The sequence below is a fragment of the Brachyistius frenatus genome, unplaced genomic scaffold (assembly GCF_029030835.1).
Source record: "Brachyistius frenatus isolate BFR_SWC_R1_liver_20210118 unplaced genomic scaffold, ASM2903083v1 Contig_123, whole genome shotgun sequence".
NCBI lineage: Eukaryota > Metazoa > Chordata > Actinopteri > Embiotocidae > Brachyistius > Brachyistius frenatus.
Genome location: NW_027210722.1, coordinates 874,062 through 894,851, shown reverse-complemented (window position 1 = coordinate 894,851; position 20,790 = coordinate 874,062). Strand labels below are relative to the sequence as shown.

Genomic DNA, 20,790 nt, shown 5'->3' with positions numbered 1-20,790 from the left:
ATTAATGACATTTTCTAGTTTTTCATGCTAAACATAGAACCTACAGTAGCAGTCAAATGTTTGAACATATCTACTGATTTTTCTGGTTTTCCTTCATTTTTCCTTTTCTTCCCCAGAGTAGAATAAAACTGAACACTTTTGAAAATTTGAGATTTCAGCTTCAGACATTTCTAAAAAAAAATAAAAAAAAAATAAAAAAAAAAAAAAATTATTTGTGTTTTGGGGTTTTTGATTGTATATTGAAGATTTTTTTTTTTTTTAATTTAATTTTTTTTTTTTTTTATCCATTTAAAATTAAATGCACAACAATAAAGCGTGCAAGAAGTGACTACTTTCTGAAACTATCGCAAAACATCCTGCAGCTCAACACAGACAAAACTTTAATTCTTGCTGATGGCGGTAAAACTTTTACTCGATGGACTTTAAAACTTAAGTTGGAGAAGCGGCTTTTTCTGGAATGTTGATTTTCCTGCAGTCTCGACCATTAAAACGGTTTCCAAGCAGACTGAAACTGTTCCGTTTGCTTTGTCTCTTCAGGCCACCAGGGGGCAGCAGGCAAGAACTGAGGATGTGACTGTGAAACGTTTTGGACGCTGCAAGACACCGACAACATACATCTTATTCGCGTTTTATCATTAGAAATAAATGTATTGATGAAAGGACGGCGAAGACGTGATTCATTAATTGTTCCTGGACAAACCTGTTTTATTAATTCCAAGTACATTTTTTTATTTGTTTTATTTTAACTGTTGTATCATATAACTTTTTGTTGAGGATTTTATCTACATTATTTCTGCCTGGTATTATTTGCCTCAACATTGTAATATTTTAATCCTGGACATAGAATTTAAAGCACAGAAATGCAACACAGAAAAGTGTTGCATGAATAGTTTATTATCATTACGTAACCTAGTTTACATGATTTTGGTTGAATATTTAATGCCATTTATTCACCCGTCTTAGTCAAATCACATTTTATGTTGTGTAGTTGGGTTTAAATCAAGTTTAAAAATCAGGATTACATTTATTTGCAGATTACGTGAACTATTTGGTTTGTTATTTGTGAGTGTCTGTGATGGTAAATTAATCCCCAAATCTTAACCAGCAGCAAACACTTGACTGCTACATCCCATTCATTTCCTTGCTAATTAATTTTAGTTTTGTATCTCAAATTGTTCATTCTCTGGAAGCTTAAAAAACATTCAAAACTTTTTTTTTTAAAATTATTCCAATGCACAGACTGGTGTTTAATCAGTTCTGGTGCCTCCTATGGGCAAATGAGGAAACTGCAGTTCAAATCCAGCCACTTTGAGCACTGATTTATTTGTTTTGGCAAGATAAATGTTTTTTTCAACATACAAATTTATGCTAAATGCATAATTATTAACTAACCAACCTCTCACTGAGACCACCGAGGACCAAAGCCCTCCACAAACTGATGGAAAACCCTCGATCATACCGATCCGCTGTCAACTGATGCCCTCTGAATTTATGTCAGTATATCAGCATTAAAAACAAACTGGTAAATATTTTGACCAACTTCATTTATTTTTCAAAATATGAAGCGGGAATCATGTCATGTATCCATGGCATCTGTTCACACAAGTGAAGAGTTTTAATGTTTACAAAAAAAACATTCATTGATACTAAAGCTCATTTTCATGACGTTAAATCAGATAATATATTGATAATCAGCTTCACATCTGCTCTTGCGATGCCAGATAAAGTTTTTGTTCTTTCGTGAATGCAGTTTTCTTCCGTACAGTTGCATCGATTCTGATCCTCGTCTTTATTGTCCAATGCTAAATATCACCAGAAGCCTCTTCCATTGTTCTCATTTTTGGGGGTTTTGGTTTTGGGACCGGACCGAAACATCCAAACGGCAAGAGAGAACGGCAATAAAAGAGCCGAGCGCTCGTCTTTATATAATAGAAATACTTTTAATTTGAAGGTTCATCACAGGCATAATCGTAAACAAGATATTTAAAAATGCAGATTTCATGTTTTATTGTCATTCAGACTGTCCGTCACGCTCTCTGTGTCACTGCCCTGCACACACACACACGCACGCACGCGCGCACACGCGCGCACACACACACACACACACACACACACACACACACACACACACACACAGGAGACAAACACAAAGTAAAATAAAAGTGACTGGAGATTCTGCTGGATTAAAATGATCCACCATGGATTCACTTCAAGAATACACACATACACACACCATCCACTCTTGTGACACACACACACAAAAAGAAAGGTCTGCATCGGGTGGGGGGGAGGGGAGGGAGGGGTGGGGTGGTGTTGGTGTCTAGCAACTTCTACCTGGTCAGCGCAGAGATCCTGAAAAACAAACCAACCATCAGTTTAAAATCCTCATACAGACAGACAGAACAGGTGACATCATCGTCGCGTGACATCATCGTCACGTGACACAAACATGGTGACACAAACATGGCTTCACATGCGTGCGGTGTGAGACTCACTGTAACTTGTCCTGTAACAGCTCCAGCCGCTGCCTATCGACGTAGCGCGAGAAGAGGGAGAGCAGGTTGGGGGGGGTGAAAAGGGGCGGAGCCAGGGAGGAGGAGGGGACGCTGAGCAGCTCCCGCGTCACCGAAAACACCAACTCAGTCCTGGGGGAGGGGGGGGGGGACGCAGAGAGAGACGAGTTTAAGGGCATGACGACGAGAGGGAGGAGAAGGTAACTAAGGTAACAGCTGAAACGGCAAGTTTTGTTGTTGTGAGTGTGTGAAGAAGCGGCTTCTACGTCAGCTCACCATCGATTGTCGTCCATGAGCTGACAGTTGGGGTCGGAGCTTTGCATCCTCTCTCCTTCACTCAGGATCAGATACAGCAGAGTCACACCGAACTACACAGACACACAGACATAGGTGAGGTGAGGTGTGTGTGTGTGTTTATTGTCACGTTTAAAACTCCTTTAAAAGACTTAAATCAACCAATGCTAGTTCAGATTTTTACAGGAAGCTGTTAAAATTTTCAGGGCACTGAATGAGACATTTTCTTTTTATTGATCTACATCCAGTTGTGTGTGTGTGTGTGTGTGTGTGTGTGTGTGTACCTTGTTGTGCAGCACTGAGGCCAGTTGTCCCTCGCTGCCTTGAAGCTCCTGCAGTAAGTCTGTGAGGGAGGAGCTGGACAACGACTGAATCACTGCAGACACCGGATCCACTAACCAGCACAAAACCTGGAGACAGAAAGGTCGGAGGCAGAGGACGGAGGATAAAGGGACAGAGAAAGAGAGATAGAGACAAAGGATGGAGGGTAGAGACACGCGGGACAGAGACAAAGACGGAGGACAGAAACAGAGAGACAGAGAAAAGGATATAGATCTCATCACGTAGAAGAGACTGTAAATAAACTGCAGAAGAAGAAGAATACTTAACGTGTCCGTTTCCGGTTCTAATGTCACAGATAAAATAACGAGGGTGGATCAATAAGTTTAGAGAGTTCCTCTTACCTGGTCCTGCTTATCCTTCTTGGCTAAGGCAGGAAGGTTGCGGGCAATTGCCATGACAACGGCAGCCGCCTGCGGCGAGGGCAGGAAGGGGAGGAGTCTGGACATGAGCCGCTTGCCCTTCCTCACAGACATGATCATCACACACCGCTCATCACTCACTCTGACGAGAAGGAGGAAGAAGAAGAAGAAGAAGAAGAAGAAGAAGTGTCAGGCCGCTGACTGACAAGCGGTCGTCCAGGGAGACAAGCCCCGCCCCCTACCTGTCTTCCCAATCCTTCTCCCGCAGAGAGTTGCACAGCTGCACCATGTTGGTCTTGTGCGTGTCCAGCAGAGCATCGCGGTCCTCCTCCGGCGCCTGGACGTAGCGCTTCTCGAAGTCCTGGACCTCCAGCAGCAGGCTGTACATCTGGAGGACGGAGGGAGACAACAGTCACAGGTGTGTCCGACGCCCACGAGGGGGCGGGGGGGGGGTTCCTGCCGTCTGATTGGACGCGAGCTCCACCTACCTTCTCCACAGTGTAGAGGATCTGTCGCCTTTTATTCCAAACCTGCTTCTCTCGTTTCTCCTGGAGACGAACAGACAAGACGGTCAGGACAACTAACGGGACTTCAATCGGATCAGAAAAATACGTCAAGCAGCGCCGACTAACGGTCTGAATACAGAAATATTCGGGGAGGAGCGAGCGGCGGATCTGACTGGAAACCTGGCGATACTACGTCCCGCCCACCGATAGCTGTAACCTGACTGCACCACAAGGCCTGTCAATCAAACAGACAAAAACGCATCTTTTTGAAGCTTATTTTCTAATTAATGACGGATAATTATCAGATGAACCGCCAGAAAACTACTAAGAAGGAGCGACTTGAGCCAACAACACCGAGATAACTGGTGGAGAAATATTTATTGACTTTGTATTTCACGAGAGAATTTTAATGGGAGTCTACGGAGGCGGAGGGTTTTCGGAGACGACCTCTAGCGGCACTCGGTGGTATTGCAGTTCAAGGAACTTCCGCGTCGGTCACATTTTTTCAGACCTGGAAGCCACGAACTCTTTTAAATACAGTCTGTGATCCCGACGCTGCCGAAACCGTTTTTTTTTTTTTTTAATTTTTTTTTTAGAAAAACACCGTGAACATGTAGAAGTAGAGAAACATGCCGACAGACCTCGTCGTCGGTCCTCGTCGTCACCACGGCGTCGATCATCTTGCGGGGGTTGTTGACGCTGGAGACCGTCAGTTTCCCCAGAGAGCCGGCGAACTGAACTGTCAACACAGAAGCACACGTGTCAGGATCACACAAAGGTCTCCGGCAGCACGCGTGTGCTCAGGCGTGTTCAGGCGTGTACCTGGTCTGTAGGTGTGCTCCACCTTGGCGACCTGCGGCGTGATGAGCTTGGTGGTGTGCTCCTTCTTGCTGCTGTCTCGCTCTCTTTCCTGACGTTTCTCCATCTTTTCATAGTAGTTCTACATTTCCGCAAAATAATAAAATTGCATTAAAGTGTCGTGTTTGAATTATCCTGAAATATTAGTTTAGATTAAACATTTGAATTCTGTTTTTTATTTATTCTGTGTATATAGCTTGCTTGTTTGTGCTTTTATACAGTTTTTTTTTATTTTATTTTATCCTTCCAAATTTTTCTGTTCTTTTTTTTTATTGCATGCATGTTCTTTATCTTTTTTCTATCTATATTCTTAAACTGTTGTGACACCTACATTTCCCCACTGCGGGATTAACAAATTCTTATCTTTAAATATATCATATAATGAAATGTAAGTTTAGAAACCATAAATGTGTATTTTTGGTCTACGAACCTCCATCCAGATTCATTTTCGGCCCTTTATAGGAAAGAATTTAGGCCATTTTGATCTATTTTAAATGACAGCCCATGCTGGGTTTGGTCTCATCAGAATAAATGGATCTGATAAGATAGTTATTGAAAGATATTTCAGGTTTGGAGTGTTAGTTGGGGAAAACAAGACCTCAAATTTGCAGCTTTTACTTTTCTCATTTTACAGACTCCAAAAAAAAACCTACAAAGAAAATAACTTGGTTATCATTATTTGTACTCGAGCTTTAATAAGAACATAAAGACCCGACTGAAACGAGCCAACCAGATATTTGGAGCAGCTGATACCGACCTGGTAGTAGTAGTCGTCCAGGTACGGGTCGGTGCTCTGCAGCTGCATCATCTGGATCTTGGTGACCCACTCCTTCTCCTTCTGGGTCATCAGGTTGCTGTAGGGGTCCCTGCTGCGCCGGTCCCCTCCGGGTCTGCACCGGTCCCTGCAGGACGGTGAGGAGGTGAGAGATTACATGACGGACGGTGATCCAGAACCAGAACCAGCGTGTTCTGTATTATCACCTACACACACACACACACACACACTTACATTCCTCGGCTCTGCATGCGCTGGGTGAGCATGCGGCGGTGCTGCGGGTGGAGGTGGGTGGTGTTGTGCCGGATGGGCGCCGTGTGGTTGGGGGGCCCGAGAGGCGGCGGCGGACCCATTCGGTGACCGAGAGGAGGAGGCGGGCCCCCGAAGAAGGGCCGGAAACCTCCTCCGCCTGGTAGCAAAGGAGGGGCGGGGCCACCGCGGGGGAAACCTGCCACCTGGACGGAGAGGGGCGGAGTCATGAGGTTTGTTTTCTTCTTAATGGCCGTGCGTTTTCTCACTGTCAATCAGCCCGTCGAAGACACAGCAGCGATCTGAGAAGATGTGTGTGTGTGTGTGTGTGTGTGTGTTACCGACCTGAGAGTTGAGCAGCTGGGCCCGCTGAATCTGAGACAGAACCGGGCCGACTCCAGGAGGGAACGGGCCGCGACACAGCGGAGAGTTCTGAACGCGGACAGACAACAAATACCGTCATCTCTCGTGAAAATGTGGCTGACAATGAGATGCTTTTCTTTACCAGGCGTTAAAATGATACGATTAACTCGTGTCTGCATGCCGAGTATGAAGCTACGAGGAAACAGAATTTGGGATGCGTGAGATCTCGCACACATCTGTAGGACGTCCCCGGCTAAAGATTCTTCTGGTTCCATTTACAAGCTTAAATTCAAGCAAATAATCTGGTAGTTGTCGTACGTTTATAATATCAATTTATTGTTTAAATTTAGATTTTTGGGGCATTTTGGCACAAGTTCCATGGCTGACAATTTTGTTGTTGTGTTAACGCTGTATTACATTACATGGAAATACAGACTAAAGCAAATCAGATTTGTGATTAGTTTCGAGCATTTAAAAAAACCTCCCAGACTGCAGATATGTTGCTGCACCTGTTTCTTCCCTCGCTGCAAGAGCACCCTCAAGCATCGAGCATTTAGGCATAATTAAATTGTCATTTTATCTTCCTGTTATATTAGCAGAAATGTTCATTAAAAGCCTTTATCGTGCATCCATAATTTAGACTTCCTTTGTTTCGTCTTTAAAAAAAAAAAAAAAAAAAAAAATAGAAGCTCCGGGGAGGATATAGTTTGGCACTTCACATCCTGTAAGATGCCAACTTATATGAAACAAAAACCCTCATCATGAACGCTATAAAAAAAAAAAAAAAAGCACAATTTAATTTTTAGAGATGTTGTTTTTGTCACAGTCCACGAAGCAGACGGCCAATCTCTTCCTCCTTGTTCCAAAAATACAACACAAACAGCTAAATAGGCTGGAGACTAAGTGTTGAAGGTGTTCGTGGTGCGGTACAGGTGAAACTACATAAACACTGGTTCAACAACTGCCGGGATGTTCGTACATACATTCATAAAAAGGCCGGAGGACCCGAAGGAGAGGAGAGGAGCGACTCACAGCTATATTGAGGAGGGTGTTGGGAGATAGACGCTCGGGGAAAGGAGGAGGGTATCTGTGCTGGACCGGGGCTCTCACGTGAACCGCCGTGGGATGGTGGATCTACACACACACACACACACACACACAGATACACACATACAAACACTTTTGAAGCTGTAAACAGTAAATGTTTCATATAAAAATGAATTTTCATAGGACGTGAAATCACATGTTCTTTTAAAAACAGTGAAAACAATCAAATCAAATCAAAACATTTGTCTCCTCCTCACCTGGTGATTCAGGGCGTGGCTCATCGGCTGCTTGGGCGGGGTCCCGATAGGCACCGCCCTCACCGGAGGCGAGCCAATGACGGGGGAGGATGAGCGTGGGGGCGGAACCCTCTCCGACAGATCCCGCGCCTCGTCGTTTCTCCCCTGAGGGGGCCGCTTTGGGAGGCCCACCTCTTTGATGATAGACATCAGAGGACTGTCCTGCTGAGGGAGAAGACGATGAATAAATCAACTCCAGCTGCCTTTAATATTTTTTTGTACTTCAGACGCAGTGCTCGAGGAAAACTGCAGGAATATAGAAAACCTTTTTTATTTATTTGTATATTTAGGGTATAAATTTGCTGTTTTTTTTGTGAGAACTGAGTTGCAGTGAGATGACTTTAATGAAAAACCGTTTTGTCTTCTTCAGTTATACCCATGTATTTCTACAAGTAGTTGAAGAAGTATTAAGATCTATTATTTATATAAAACTAGCAATAAACGAATGAAAAAAAATACTAAATTACAAGTAGGAGTATATAACTAATGTGTACCTGCAGTATTAAAAGTAAAACTACTTTTTATGCGGCTTGTTGAGTGTTTTATTTATTATATTTAAATGACTGGAATATGACTTCATTGACATGTGGAGCAGCATTTTAATGTTGCCATGGTGATTTAATCATGATACTGTTAAAGCGTCTAATTTGGGTATATTAATGCAGATATAGAAACTGATGACATATTTTAGGTACAAAACATTGACCTAAAATAAAAAATACCCAAAGCAGTGAGATAAATACAAAATACAATATTTACTTCTAAAATGTGGAAGTGTCAATTAGCATCAAATGGAAATACTCAAGTGCAGTTCAACTACTGCTTACATTAAACTTAAATACAGTAATTAAATACATGTATTTGGTTATGTTTCTCTGCAGTTTTGCCATGAACACACAGCGAGCTGATGCCAATTCGTCAAACGAGACACGGACACACAAGAGTGTCCTCACCTCCATGTGTGTGATCAGTCCGGGGGTGACACTGACCGGCCCGAAGCCCATACTGTTCTCCCAAATACTGTGAGAGTTCATCTGAGAGAGAGAGAGAGAGAGAGAAATTAAATGGGAGTTTAAAGATTGAAACGGATGAAGTTCTGGTGACATCTGGTTTCTCAGCGAGGATATAATTTAACAGCAAGAACTCAAATCGACAAAATCTTTGGCCCAGGAGGTCTTTTTCTTACAGTAAACTGGAGAAGTACAACGATACAGAAAACTCACGGTTCTGTGCGTTTCTCGGTTTTTGAACCGCTGTTCAATACGTTTTTCATCCAGCAGAGAAAAACAACTGACAAAAAAAAATGTGTTCACTAACAATTTTTGAAGAATTAAAAAAAAAATGAAGGTCTAATTGGCCACAAATATTACTGTTCAGATGCTTCATCTGACTCAAATATATAAAATACGATAGAAAAATGTCCACGGAGACAAGAGACACATAAATGCACCGTCACAGCCGACAGTGCAGTTTGAGTTCAGCCTCAGAGCTCCAGTCACGCTGCCTTTCTCTCGTTTTGTCCACACCGAGGACACGGCCGTCCTGTTTGAATAACCTTGATTGAAGCGTCAGAGGACACAGTGGGCGGAGCCCGGTGCCTCCGCTCAGCGCGAGCTCCACCTGGCTCGGATCGACCCGTACGGGGAGTCGCGGATTAAAACCCGCAGTGGGAGTCAACACATCGTACAAGATTCGCAACAAGCAAACAGAAGCTGACCCTGCTAGCGTGCTACAGACGAAACGTTCCAGGTTGGAGTCGAGTACGACGACATAAATACACGTCTGACAGCATCTGTTTACACAAACACCTCTAAAAACAGACTTGCACACACGCTCGCGTCACAAAAGTTGATTATATTCAATTAAAGAAAAAAAAAAAAAAGAAAAAACATCTCCCACATGTTCAGCTGCATCATGGACTTGATATGAAGGTGAAAAATGAAAAATACTGAAATACAGAATACACAGAAATAATCTGTTAAAAAAAGAAAGAAAACTAACCTGGCTCATGGGAGCGGTGCCTCTGCGCATCAAATGCTGCTGCTGTTGGTAGCTGAGCATGGAGGAGTGAGGAGGGCCGGGAGGAAGGCCTGCAGTAGAGAGGAGTCTCAGTGAAAACACAGCGGAGTGAACCGCTCACCTTCTTACCATCAGAAAACAGCGTTTACTTTGACAGGCGAGGGTGAAATCAAACAGTTCAGAAAAAGTGTTCCTGAACGCAGCACAGTGATGCACACGGAGCAGGAAGGAAGCAACAACCTTCATGAGGAGGTATTCCAAGTGGCGTCTCTTGATCGACTCCAGCACCTGAGTTCAACCCGTTTCTGTGACCGCTGGTATGAGAAGATTTGGGATTTCACCGTTGGACATGAAACCGTGAGGAACTCAGGAACTGATGTTGATCAAGAGACGACACTTGGACTACTTCGTCATGAAGGTTGTTGATCTTTGCTGCTCCGTGTTCATCACTGTGCTGCGTTCAGGAACGCCCTCTGAACCTATTGATTGAAATAGCATTGAGGCTGTTACAATGCCACGAGGAATCAGGGAAAGCCGTCACTCTCACCTGAAACGGAGGGTCCAGGAGGCAGCTGGTGCTGCGGGTGGTGGGGATGCTGGTGTGGCTGAGTGGGGTGCGGGATGGAGGAGGGCAGGATTCGGGATTGGTCCAGCCCGTGCAGAGCGGACAGGCCGGACCCCGAGGAGCCGGGGGACGGACCGGGCCTCTCGGCCGCCCCGACCCCAGCGATGGCCGGGTCGGCCTCGAGGATGAGTCTGGCCAGGGACTCGGCAAGGTCACCTTCCCCTGCTCGGTCCTCCGCGTCTGAAAGCAGTTTTACCGACTTTTAAAAACACGCAAAGCTGTCACTGACCAGCGGATGAGGGGACACCGCGCTCTCACAGAGAAAGGAACGGGAAGAGAACGGGCGTCCTCTGAGGACGTAAACTGACCTGACGGAGGGAGTCCGGAGGAAGGCGAGGAGAAGCCCATCGGAGGGAGGGAGGATGGAGGGGGGAGACGGGCGGCGGATGGAGGGAGACGGGAGGAGGGTGAGAGCTCGCTTCCTCCTAAACGTGATTCTCCTCCCAGCCGCCCTCCTCCCAACCCCAGCCCCGCTCCGAGCTCGGGACGGTCATCGAGCCCTGCGAGGCGCTTGTGCTCCTCCTGCCAGTCGTCGTCTGGAAGAGGAGCCAGAGGGAGGAGAGAGAGGTTGTTTGAGACAATGAGTCATCTGTGCTGCAAACCTGTTGTACAGGTAGATTAGCTTTTTAAACTTTAAAAAAAAAAAAACCCCACAAAAAAACCCCCCTCACATACGACTGCAGAGACACAGTAGCCACGTAGTGTGTTCATAAAGGTGACCAACCACAACAGAGTTCACCTACAGGTGTGACGCCATCATCACAGAAGCCATCTGACTCATCAAATATGCAGAGACCTTCATCCAAGAGCATTTCCAGCACACACCAGAGATGTCTACATCATCATCATTTATTTATAGTCTTCAGCCGCCTACAGACAGATTTCAGCATTCTTATGAGTTCATTACGATAGATTGGGTACGACATCAAATTTCCATCCCATTTTACAACGGTGAACAACGAAGCTTAGAAAGTGCGATGGTGCCGTTTATGTGTACGGAAGAAAAAAAAAAACCAAAGAGCGTTTGTACCTTTTAACTCCTTTAACTCTACTTTAAAAAAAAAAAAGAAAAAAAAAGTGTGCAACGTTGTAACGTCAGAGACGAGGCCTCGGCTGTCAGGACCAGACAGGAAGAGGAGCTTGAGGCGCCATCTGTGACTTGCTAGGCTGCTTTTATGGTGTTTATAGTTTTATATTATGGATTTATAAATATAAATGTTTGTGTCATGTGATATATCATTGACTATCACGAGTCGCGCGAATCTTTAAAGCCACCTGATGTAGAAATTGTAATTACGGAAACGTGCGGTTTGTTTACAATTTATCTGGAAACTAATAAATAAAGACAGAGATCCAGATGTCCCCGTTTTACGCTGAAATTTTAGCAGGATGACTCAGCGGCAGGTTGGATGAGCTCACAGCTCTGCAGAGGACTATCATCTGTCCATTTATCAATCAAATATGCTCTCGTTTGAATTAATGTCAACAGAATCAAAAGATCACCTTCTGTACAGATGTGTATTGACCAAATATAAAACTGAAGGTGCAGAAACGAGGTGTATTAAGAGAGAAGTACAATTTAACCCAAGTTACATTAAAGGTAACGCGCTCAAAAAGCAGGCGTGAACGTCGGCGTCAGAGCGACGTTTTTTTTTTTTTTTTTTTTTTTTTTGCCATTAATTAAACTTATTTGAAACACTACATGTTGTATGGCTGCAAGGCGACCTGACCTGCTGATGTGAGAACTGAGAAAAGCAGCTGTAGTTTTATATCGGTTTGGCTGAACTTGAAAAAAAAAAAAATAAACGTTTTACGTCAGACTCACCGATGGCACCGGCTCCGAAGGTGTCGTCATTGAACTGGTCAATTTCATCTTCCTCTTCTACCAACCCCTCGTCTTCCTCCTCCAACGTACAGTCTTCATCCAGGGACTGCAGAGACAGCCGGAGGACCAAAGGAGCGGAGAGAGAGGGAGAGAGGTGGGAAGGGAGCGGGGGGACACAGAGGGATGGAGTTTAAATCAGAAGGGCTGTTACGACGTAAACAAAAATGACAACCGACATGTTTCCCCACAAACTGAAGGGCTGCGACTTTCATTCATTGGCCCAGAGATCACGTACACTTTGATTCACTCGTACATCACCCATGACCCATCGCGGCAACAGAAACATCCGAGGAGAATCAATCACTCAAAAGTGAGGCTACGCTTCACAGAGGACGAGTAATTCTGTGGACGAAACCTTTGCAAATGACACGTATATTGATATTTTTATTTACTAGGTCCCGTTTTAGTTAGTAAAACCTAATCAGCTGCAAAGACTTTTCTCCTCCATCAACTGACAGGTAGGAACTCACATTTTATAATAGCATCATTAGGCCTTTAAACCTGCTCCTCAAAAAAAAAAAAAAAAAAAAAAAAAAGCATCTTATTAACTGTGGAAAAATAAGTTGAGGAATAAATCTAAATTGATTAATAACATTAAGAAAGGTTTAATTGATTATTTGTCCCGTATTTCTGCACACAAATACCCTGGAAATGCCTCTCCAATATGTAATGCAGCCTGCAGTGTTAACAATAATGATTATACCTGTGCTGCTTTTCCTGTCTGCCATGTAAAAGGTCTATTAATATACTTTTTATTATGCACGTGGGAGAACAGGGTCCTTCACTATCTAAGATTGTCGTAGACGCTCTCAGATGTTTAAAAATGTTCCTATGGGTGTGTTGTGTCACAAACAACAGTGAGTCTAATCATAGCTCAGGTAAACAATACGTTCACAACAGCTGATGGATGATGACGTGAATTAAAAACACGTCACAAACTTGACAGCAGAGGATCAATCGTCTTTGAATGAGATTTTTTTTTTTTTTTTTTTTTTAAACCAATAACAGGAAGGGTTGACATTATGCTGTCGTGACCTTGTTATTGTTCAAACTTAACAATATGACTGTGTGGGGACTTTAATCTCTCTATATCTGCCAGCCTGTCACAATATTTACATTATCACCTAAATCGCAATTATTTGAGCATTATTGTGAGAATAATTTTTTTTCAGTCATGTCTACAAATACAGACAAAACGTCATAGTTTGCCTCCTTTTTCTGCCGTTTTATGGCATAGCGCCACCAACTGTTTATCTCGCTCAACTTCTGATATTCAACCGACTGCATTTCGATGAGCACAACGTTTCAAAGCCAAACACCACAGCCAGCAAATGACTCTTATTTATTTGTATGTGTATAATTACTCTATGACTAGGCATAAAATGTGGAGAAAAAGACAATTAAATCATGAATTAACATTTTCTGTATGACAATTAATCGTCAGCTAAAATTGCATGATTGTCCAGATACCAAATAGCTCACAGTGGTGACCAGATACTATAACATCCAGGCAAACAAAGCACACGCAGTCCCTCCTCCCTACACACTGCTATTAGTATGTCATACTGGTAATGATGCATCAGTTACTTCAAGAGACCCCATGACACCTTTCTCCATATGCCAACCTGTTAGTTGTATTCTTTTTTTTTAAAAAAATTATATCTCTATATATTTGTTATATTTAATGCTTTTATCCGTTTTATTTATTGGTGCAAGCTGCTACAACAATTGTATTTCCCTGCAGGGGATCAATAAATTTGATCGGATCTTACATCAATCAAGGAAATATAGTTTAGCAATGTGCAGATTTTAGTTATGCAGCATCCCAAAGGCGACCCACACTGTGAAGTCTAATCATGGATCTTTTGTCTTCACCATCAATCTGCTGCTGGTGATGTAATACCACATGGACCAGACAACACACACAAGTGAACCCCACTTTAATTTTAGCCCCAGCTGGAAGCCGATGAGACGACTTCATGTAATAGGAGTTCATGTAATAAATTAGGTGGCAAAAATGTTAAAATTTATTCGGATAAATAATATTTCTACTAGCATTAGGCTGCACTGCGATGGATAAAATGTGCTGTAAATATGCTAAACTGGAGCGTACGGAGACCTTTCCAGCTCTTCTAGTAAAACACAAGTTGACATTTAGAGCAGTGAGTCTGCAAATACTTTTGCAGAAGAGCCTAAATTAGCCTGACGAACATGTTAGTCGGTTCAGTCCTGAGCCGAGCATGGCTCCCTAACCGAGGAAGAAAAAAAAAAAAAAAAAAAAACCATCACAGATACAAGGCAGCTTAATTCAACATAAAACAAATAAAATAAGTGGCGTTAAATTTCCCCGTTAGCCTCCATTTTAAAACTATAAAAGTGACAACAGCATTAATAAATGCAGCTCGGGATTTTCTCCGCGACCCTCTTGATACCCTGCAGAGTAGCAGGACAAACAGTGAGCCACGATGCTAACGCTGGCGTTACATCACGTAGGATCCCAGGCCGACGGAGAACCGCTGCTGCCCTAAAACTCACCAGTACAACACGGCCGGGGCAGCTATCACACGCCGGCCTTTCAACACGGAGACTAATTTATCAAACGGTTAAGTTCCGTCCGGTTCCCCCCCCCCGGAAAGGGGCTTCCCTCCGGCTCACGTTACCAGGCGAGCGGGCTGCTTTCGTAGGCCGCCACCCGCGTTGTATTCAGCAAGCCGCATAAACAACAGACAACATTCAGCCTAAAAAAAAAAAAAATAAAAAAAAATAAACGCGGTCTGGAATCACCGCGAGCTCTCCGCCAAACACCTGGTGTTATCTTTGTGAAAAGCGCGCGCGGAGCTCTTCAGAAGGTAAAAAACACCAAAAAAAACTCACCTGAAATCGAAACATCTATCTTCGGACTGTTGGGAAAAGAAGTGCATCGGGAGCGAGGCGGCGCGCAAATGACGCGGGCAGGCACGTCCGCGAACGTGCCTTACGTAAAAAGGCCTGACGGAGCGACGTGACCGCGCGCGCACGCACGCACGCAGGCACGCGCGCCGTTTTCGAGCTTTCCTGTTTTCTTTAAAAAAAAAAAAAAAATGAGGAAGAGGATATCCGAGAAATGAGAGTAACGGAGACAACAACACAAACGGTAAACAAATCTCTGAAAAAGTACAAGACTATCGTGCACATTATATTTAATGTATTTACTAAATTCATAGTTTTGTTATCGGTGTTGTGTTTGTAGTTTTTTTTAACACATGTAAATAACCATTATTTAAATAAATGCTGTAATTTAAAACGTTTTAAAGATGCGACAAGGAGCTGTAATATGGTGGCACAGTTCGGTATTATTGGCTATTTTAAAAAATGCTGCTCTCAACAAGGTATTACTTTGTAGGAGTGTCCTCACTTGAAGTCTCCATTTTGTTGTAAACACGCCACAATAACTAAATAACCCTTATCTGACTTATGGACACAGTATTGTGCAAACGTTTTCTGCTCCACAACTAAAATGTACCATTAATATTTTTTATTATTATCTTCTAACAAAATACAGCCAAAGGAAAAATCAAATCAATATTTGGAGCAAGTTAGTTTAGGTAGTTACTTTATTAATCCCCGAGGGGAAATCTTTCCGCTACAGCAGCATACAGGAAGCAATAGATAATAGAAAGCAATAAAATAGCAGTAAAAATATAAAATGCACAGTACATATCTATATATATATATTATATAAAAACAACCAAGAACACAAGACAACAGTGTTATTGTTGTGTGATGGATTTAGCCAGAGGCGAGTTATTGTACAAAGTTCCCTTTTCTTTTGAAACCGCACCAGTCCTACTACAGTAGGCACATTTGTGCACAGTATCTTTGAGAATTTACCACAGTTTAAATGTGGATTTAGGGGTTGTTTCAGTGTCTTCTGTTGTGTGGTGGTGTTTTACCAGGACCCAAATGCAGGCTCACAGACTTGGGTATCGGTTCCAAAATAGTCTTTATTTCAATAACCAAAAACAAACAAACAAACCAAAAGGTGGCACCTACAGCGTCCACTTGCTTCCAAGTCGGGAGGGCAACTCAACCGACAGATCCGGGGAGACACGGCTGGCGGACGGGACCGCTGGAAAAAACAGAGTATATCCTCCGAGTCGGGAGGGCAACTCAACCGACTGGTGACTCCGACAGGTAGCTCCGCAGGTGGAAGTGGAACGGGGAGGACGGAGGACGGACGGGTGACTAACTAATGAACCGACAACCAGAGGAGTGCAGGGGCAGGGTACATATAGTCCGGGAGGTGATCAGGGAGATGCAGCACACCTGCAGGTGGTGATCCGGGGTGAGTGGCTGCATCTGCTGGGACCGGTGAGGGGCGTGGCCACGGGAGGAGAGGGGAGGAGGACACAGAACAAGCAGACAGGGGACTGAGAGGACACAGGAGGAGAGGTGATCGGGGATAAAACGGAGGAAAACAGGACTCCTGACATCTTCGTGTTCTCCCAGACCAACTCCATGATGCTCAGATCAGGAAATTGTGTCCATGTCCCATATTGCAGAATTAATCAAAATAATTAAATCTGTCAAAGCCGTCCTGGAGTCTGAAACTGTAATTCCATAAAAAAAAATGTGTAAATGTAAAGCACATCTTCGTTTTACTGGCTAAAACCACATTTCAAGTTTTTCATACTCCCTTTTCCAACTTAACTGACAATTTCTCGGTTTCATTTTCTGTGTGTGTTAGTGTGTGTTCGTCTCGGCCCACCATGGTTCAGTTGCAGCTCTGCACTCTCGAGCACCTGCTGGTTTCCGGGTTCGGCCGTCCTTCTCCCCGACATGGCCTGCAGCTGCTGTTTTGGTTTGCTAAACATTGTGTGACCTGTGAACTCGCGGACTCAGTGGTCATCATAAAGGTAAGATTAGATTAGATCACATTTTTTCTATGATTATCAATAAGTATTTACATTCCCTGTAGCTCCAAGACATAAACACAACAGTAAACACTGCAGAAACAGCAGCAGAGCTACGATATGAGGAAAGAATAACCGTGTGTGATGTCACTGCAGCAGCGTCGACCACTTCTAATTACATGTAAGTGTGCAGTGACTGATCTGTTGCTACAGCTGGTGTCGGACTGCCAACCAGACGCAGGTTTCTACGGTTTCCACCTGTTTGGGAACATCGAGGAACTTCTGCCGGTTCTGAACCGACGGCGCAAGAATAAAAGAAAGGTTTTTGATGTCTTATTTGTTTTCTGAAGGTAAATTAAGAGTTTTCCAGCAGCTTACATTTAAATAAACACACACATATACCCAGAGAAGCAAGCAACATAAAAGAATAATTATTAATTGGTAATTTTATATTTCTGCCACTGAATTCCCTGTGTTAAAATCCTTATAAATAGATAGTAGGCACATTTTGACATTTACATTCCTGTTGATACACGCTGGCTGTATGACACGTGTGTCCACATGCACACTGTAAATACCCACCGGCACATCTGGTTGGATTGAAATGATGTCACTGTTGCATACGAAATGCAGCTCTGACAGTATTTATCAAAGTATTTCTATGCAAAGTTTTTTTTTTGGCCAACTGTTCAAGTACATTTATGACAAATGTGCAACTGGCCACCTCATGGTCCGATTTTTTTATTTAGCTAAAGTGATTTACAACAGCTCTTCATTGTCATTATTTTTATCCTTTTATTCACCTTCTCCTGCGCGCTCCACCTTTATGCTCTCCCAGCATCTTATTCACCAACTCTTTCTTCCTCTCTTTCTTCCAGTTGGTGTACTTTGAGGTTGGCAACCTGAACACTGAAACCTACCCTGCTTCTGCGAACCTCCCGGCATACGTGAGGGAAAATTATGGGCCGCGAGGTAACGTCAGTAAAAAGAACATAGACCGGCTCATCATCAGTTATGAGGCAAGGGGCCGGCTGGTGGAGACGGTCTACATCACGGAGCACGACGGAGCTGCGTTCGGGATGTTCAGACCCGACGGGACTCATCAGATCAGCCGGGAGCTGATCCAGACCCTGCAGAACCCGCAGCTAGACCTGACCACCTTCCTCACCTTGATGGGTTACGATGGTTACATGGCGATGTATTACCCTGATCAATGGGCTCTGCAGGTGGTTAACATGGAGCAGACGTACAGCGGATCTCCAGCAACAACAGAGCAAAGTGCTGAGCTGGGATTCAACCAGCAGTTAGACGTCAACTACCAGCAGTTAGACGTCAACAACCAGCAGTTAGACGTCAACTACCAGCAGTTAGACGTCAACAACCAGCACTTAGGCGTCAACTACCAGCCCTTCAGCTATGACACCATGAACATGACCCCATACAACAACAGCGGACATGTGGTGAACTACAGTGCAGTTCAACACACATACATGCAAAGAACCTGGCAGCCCAGCTGGGAGCATCCTTACACAGGTAAACATCCACTCAGGCTTTAGTTCTACATATTTACACCCAGCGAGAAGTTTGAATCACATCTCCGTGTCGGCAACAGCTACAGTTGCAGGTATTTATGTTTTCAGTTCAGGTTTCAGTTCAGTGTTCTCGTGAACACGATATCTCAAGGACACAGTGAGAGAATGTCTTTAAATTTGGCACGATTGTTGACTTGGTCCCAAGAATGAATGAGTAGATTTTGGGGGTCAAAGGTCAAAGCTGTCAAACTGTTACCTCCCATCGTTATCTCGTGAAAGAGATATTTCGAGGGCGCCTTTCAAAAACTTCTTCAAATTTGGTACAAACATTTACTTGTACTCAAAGATTAACTGATGACATTCGGGTGGCCAAAGGTCAAAGGTCACAGTGACCTCTCACAGAACATGTTTGTGGCCATAATTTAAGCATACAAACACAGAGTATGACCACATTTTATACAAATATCCAACAGGATTAAATTATGACCCAATGACATTTTATATCCAAAAGGTCAAAGGTCAGCCTCATTGTGACCTCGTAACATTTCAGTGCATTATTTAGTACCATAACTGAGGACCAGAAGGGTAGACTGTGACCATATTTCACATGTGGTCAGATCCTGAATGTGTGACAATAATCCTGGGTGTCCACCTTGAAGATGTACTGATTGTGTAAAACTTCTAGGTGAATTTACCCTTTAATGGTTTGCAGTTTGTTTGATTATAGCAGCCTTTATAAACTCTTTATAAGCTCTTCTGCCACCTTAAACAGACTTTCCAGTTCAAAAAAGTCCAGTTAATTTAAAGCTGTAAATAACGACAGACTCGACTGTAACACTGCTTGATTTTTTTTTCTCCAGCTTCTGACGAAGAAGCCAAGAAAAGGAGTGGAGGTGGTGGCCGCAGCAGCTTTTTCAAGATCCTGCTCGGTGCTGGAGCGCTCTACCTGTTAGCTAAATGTTTCAGCTGGTGGCTGAAGAGCTGCTGGAATGCAGACGTCAAGGAAAACATCATCAAGACCACCGAGGACTCTGTGTTATCGATGTCTGCCTATCAGGCTGACCAATGATCGTACTCGGAGATTAATTGGTTTAGGTTTTCCATACTTAAAAAAAAGTATTTTGATTTTAATGTAGGGTATAGATAATGGATAGATGGATGGACCATGTAAAGATCTTAAACTTAATTTCGCAAACATAAAACAATTTTTTCATTTTCATATTTTTAATGAACTGAAATCAAAGAAATTAAATATAATTTCTGTTGTTTTAAGACAGTCTGGAAAAACTGAATTTATCTTCCTAGAAGTGTTGACTTGGACTTCCAATCGGTCGCTTACATTTAAAAAAAAAAAGAAAGAAAAGTTTTTTAATATAAATATTAGCTATCGTTACACATACATTTTTACCCAAATAAATATATATTTTCCTGTAAACATTGTGTCTGTTGAGTTGATTATTGATCTGAAACTCACCTACATTGTTCAGGGTGTTGCAGCTGCTGGTGGAAGTCGTCCAACAAAACGGAAGAGGGCGCTGTTCTTCAATTAAAGTCTCCAGACCTTCTGTAAGAGGGCTGCACTGACTGAGAAACACCTGCTAAATCACTGGTCTGTCCTCTGAGAGTCATTGAGGGGAGGTTATAGGATGAAGTCAGTAAAAACAGTGTTTATTATTATAAATGACTCATCTGTTCTAAATATAGTTATTCATATTTTTCCGGTTGGAAATGGTAAAGGATAAAGAGACGTTTAATTTCCTGACAATCATACCAATGAGCCACATCATATCTCTAAAAAGTCAAACATGATCTCCAACTTTGTACAGCAAATTGCGATGACACTAAATTGGGTCTGTATTTACATAATTCCTTGTATGTGTAAACATACCTGGTCAATAAAGCAGATTCTGATTCCTGGTATACATTGTTAACCAAAATAAATCTTTTATTTTATCTTGTATAAAGTGCTCTGAAATTTGGTAATCTAAAATGTGAATGTTTGTGCCAAATTTAAAGAGATTTCTTTAAGGCTTTCCTAGTACATTGTTTTGAAAAGAAAGAGACAGATATGAGGTCACAGTGACCTTTGAATTTTGACCACCAAAATGTAATTAGTTCATCCTTGAGTCAAAGTAAACATTTGTGTTACAATGTTTTGAAAACTTTTCCAGAGATATTGCATTTATAAGAATTGGACAGATGGATAGGACGGATGTGCAGTCACATTTAACGTAA

The 20,790-nt window shown here is 42.9% G+C and overlaps 2 protein-coding genes across 5 annotated transcripts; one reads left to right on the top strand and one right to left on the bottom strand.

The window, feature by feature from the left end:
* Positions 1–1,920: 1,920 nt before the first annotated feature.
* patl1 (PAT1 homolog 1, processing body mRNA decay factor) lies at positions 1,921–15,086 on the bottom strand. 3 transcript variants are annotated; one of them, XR_011311593.1, is made up of 21 exons: positions 15,006–15,086; positions 12,072–12,177; positions 10,555–10,782; positions 10,169–10,426; positions 9,604–9,692; positions 8,556–8,636; positions 7,564–7,767; positions 7,292–7,393; positions 6,242–6,328; positions 5,882–6,102; positions 5,630–5,774; positions 4,837–4,954; positions 4,656–4,753; positions 3,997–4,056; positions 3,751–3,896; positions 3,491–3,650; positions 3,092–3,217; positions 2,790–2,881; positions 2,496–2,645; positions 2,082–2,352; positions 1,921–2,049 (listed from the first exon to the last, which is right to left on the bottom strand). XR_011311593.1 is itself a non-coding variant. In XM_069713884.1 (20 exons), the coding sequence occupies exons 1-20, from the start codon at positions 15,018–15,020 to the stop codon at positions 2,331–2,333; spliced, it is 2,508 nt and encodes an 835-aa protein (XP_069569985.1). In that variant the 5' UTR covers positions 15,021–15,086; the 3' UTR covers positions 1,921–2,330. The 3 variants fall into 3 exon arrangements, 2 of the variants coding, with proteins under 2 accessions (XP_069569985.1, XP_069569986.1); XM_069713884.1 differs by having other exon boundaries at positions 1,921–2,352; XM_069713885.1 differs by having other exon boundaries at positions 1,921–2,352; positions 7,564–7,764.
* A 98-nt stretch (positions 15,087–15,184) lies between these two features.
* Positions 15,185–19,990, top strand: LOC138629911 (uncharacterized). Of its 2 annotated transcripts, XM_069713907.1 has the most exons (5): positions 15,185–15,264; positions 16,858–17,026; positions 17,237–17,344; positions 17,902–18,556; positions 19,416–19,990. In XM_069713907.1, exons 2-5 carry the CDS (start codon positions 16,880–16,882, stop codon positions 19,622–19,624), a joined length of 1,119 nt encoding a protein of 372 aa, XP_069570008.1. In that variant the 5' UTR covers positions 15,185–15,264; positions 16,858–16,879; the 3' UTR covers positions 19,625–19,990. The 2 variants fall into 2 exon arrangements, with proteins under 2 accessions (XP_069570008.1, XP_069570009.1); XM_069713908.1 differs by lacking the exon at positions 15,185–15,264 and having other exon boundaries at positions 16,412–17,026.
* Positions 19,991–20,790: the final 800 nt, after the last annotated feature.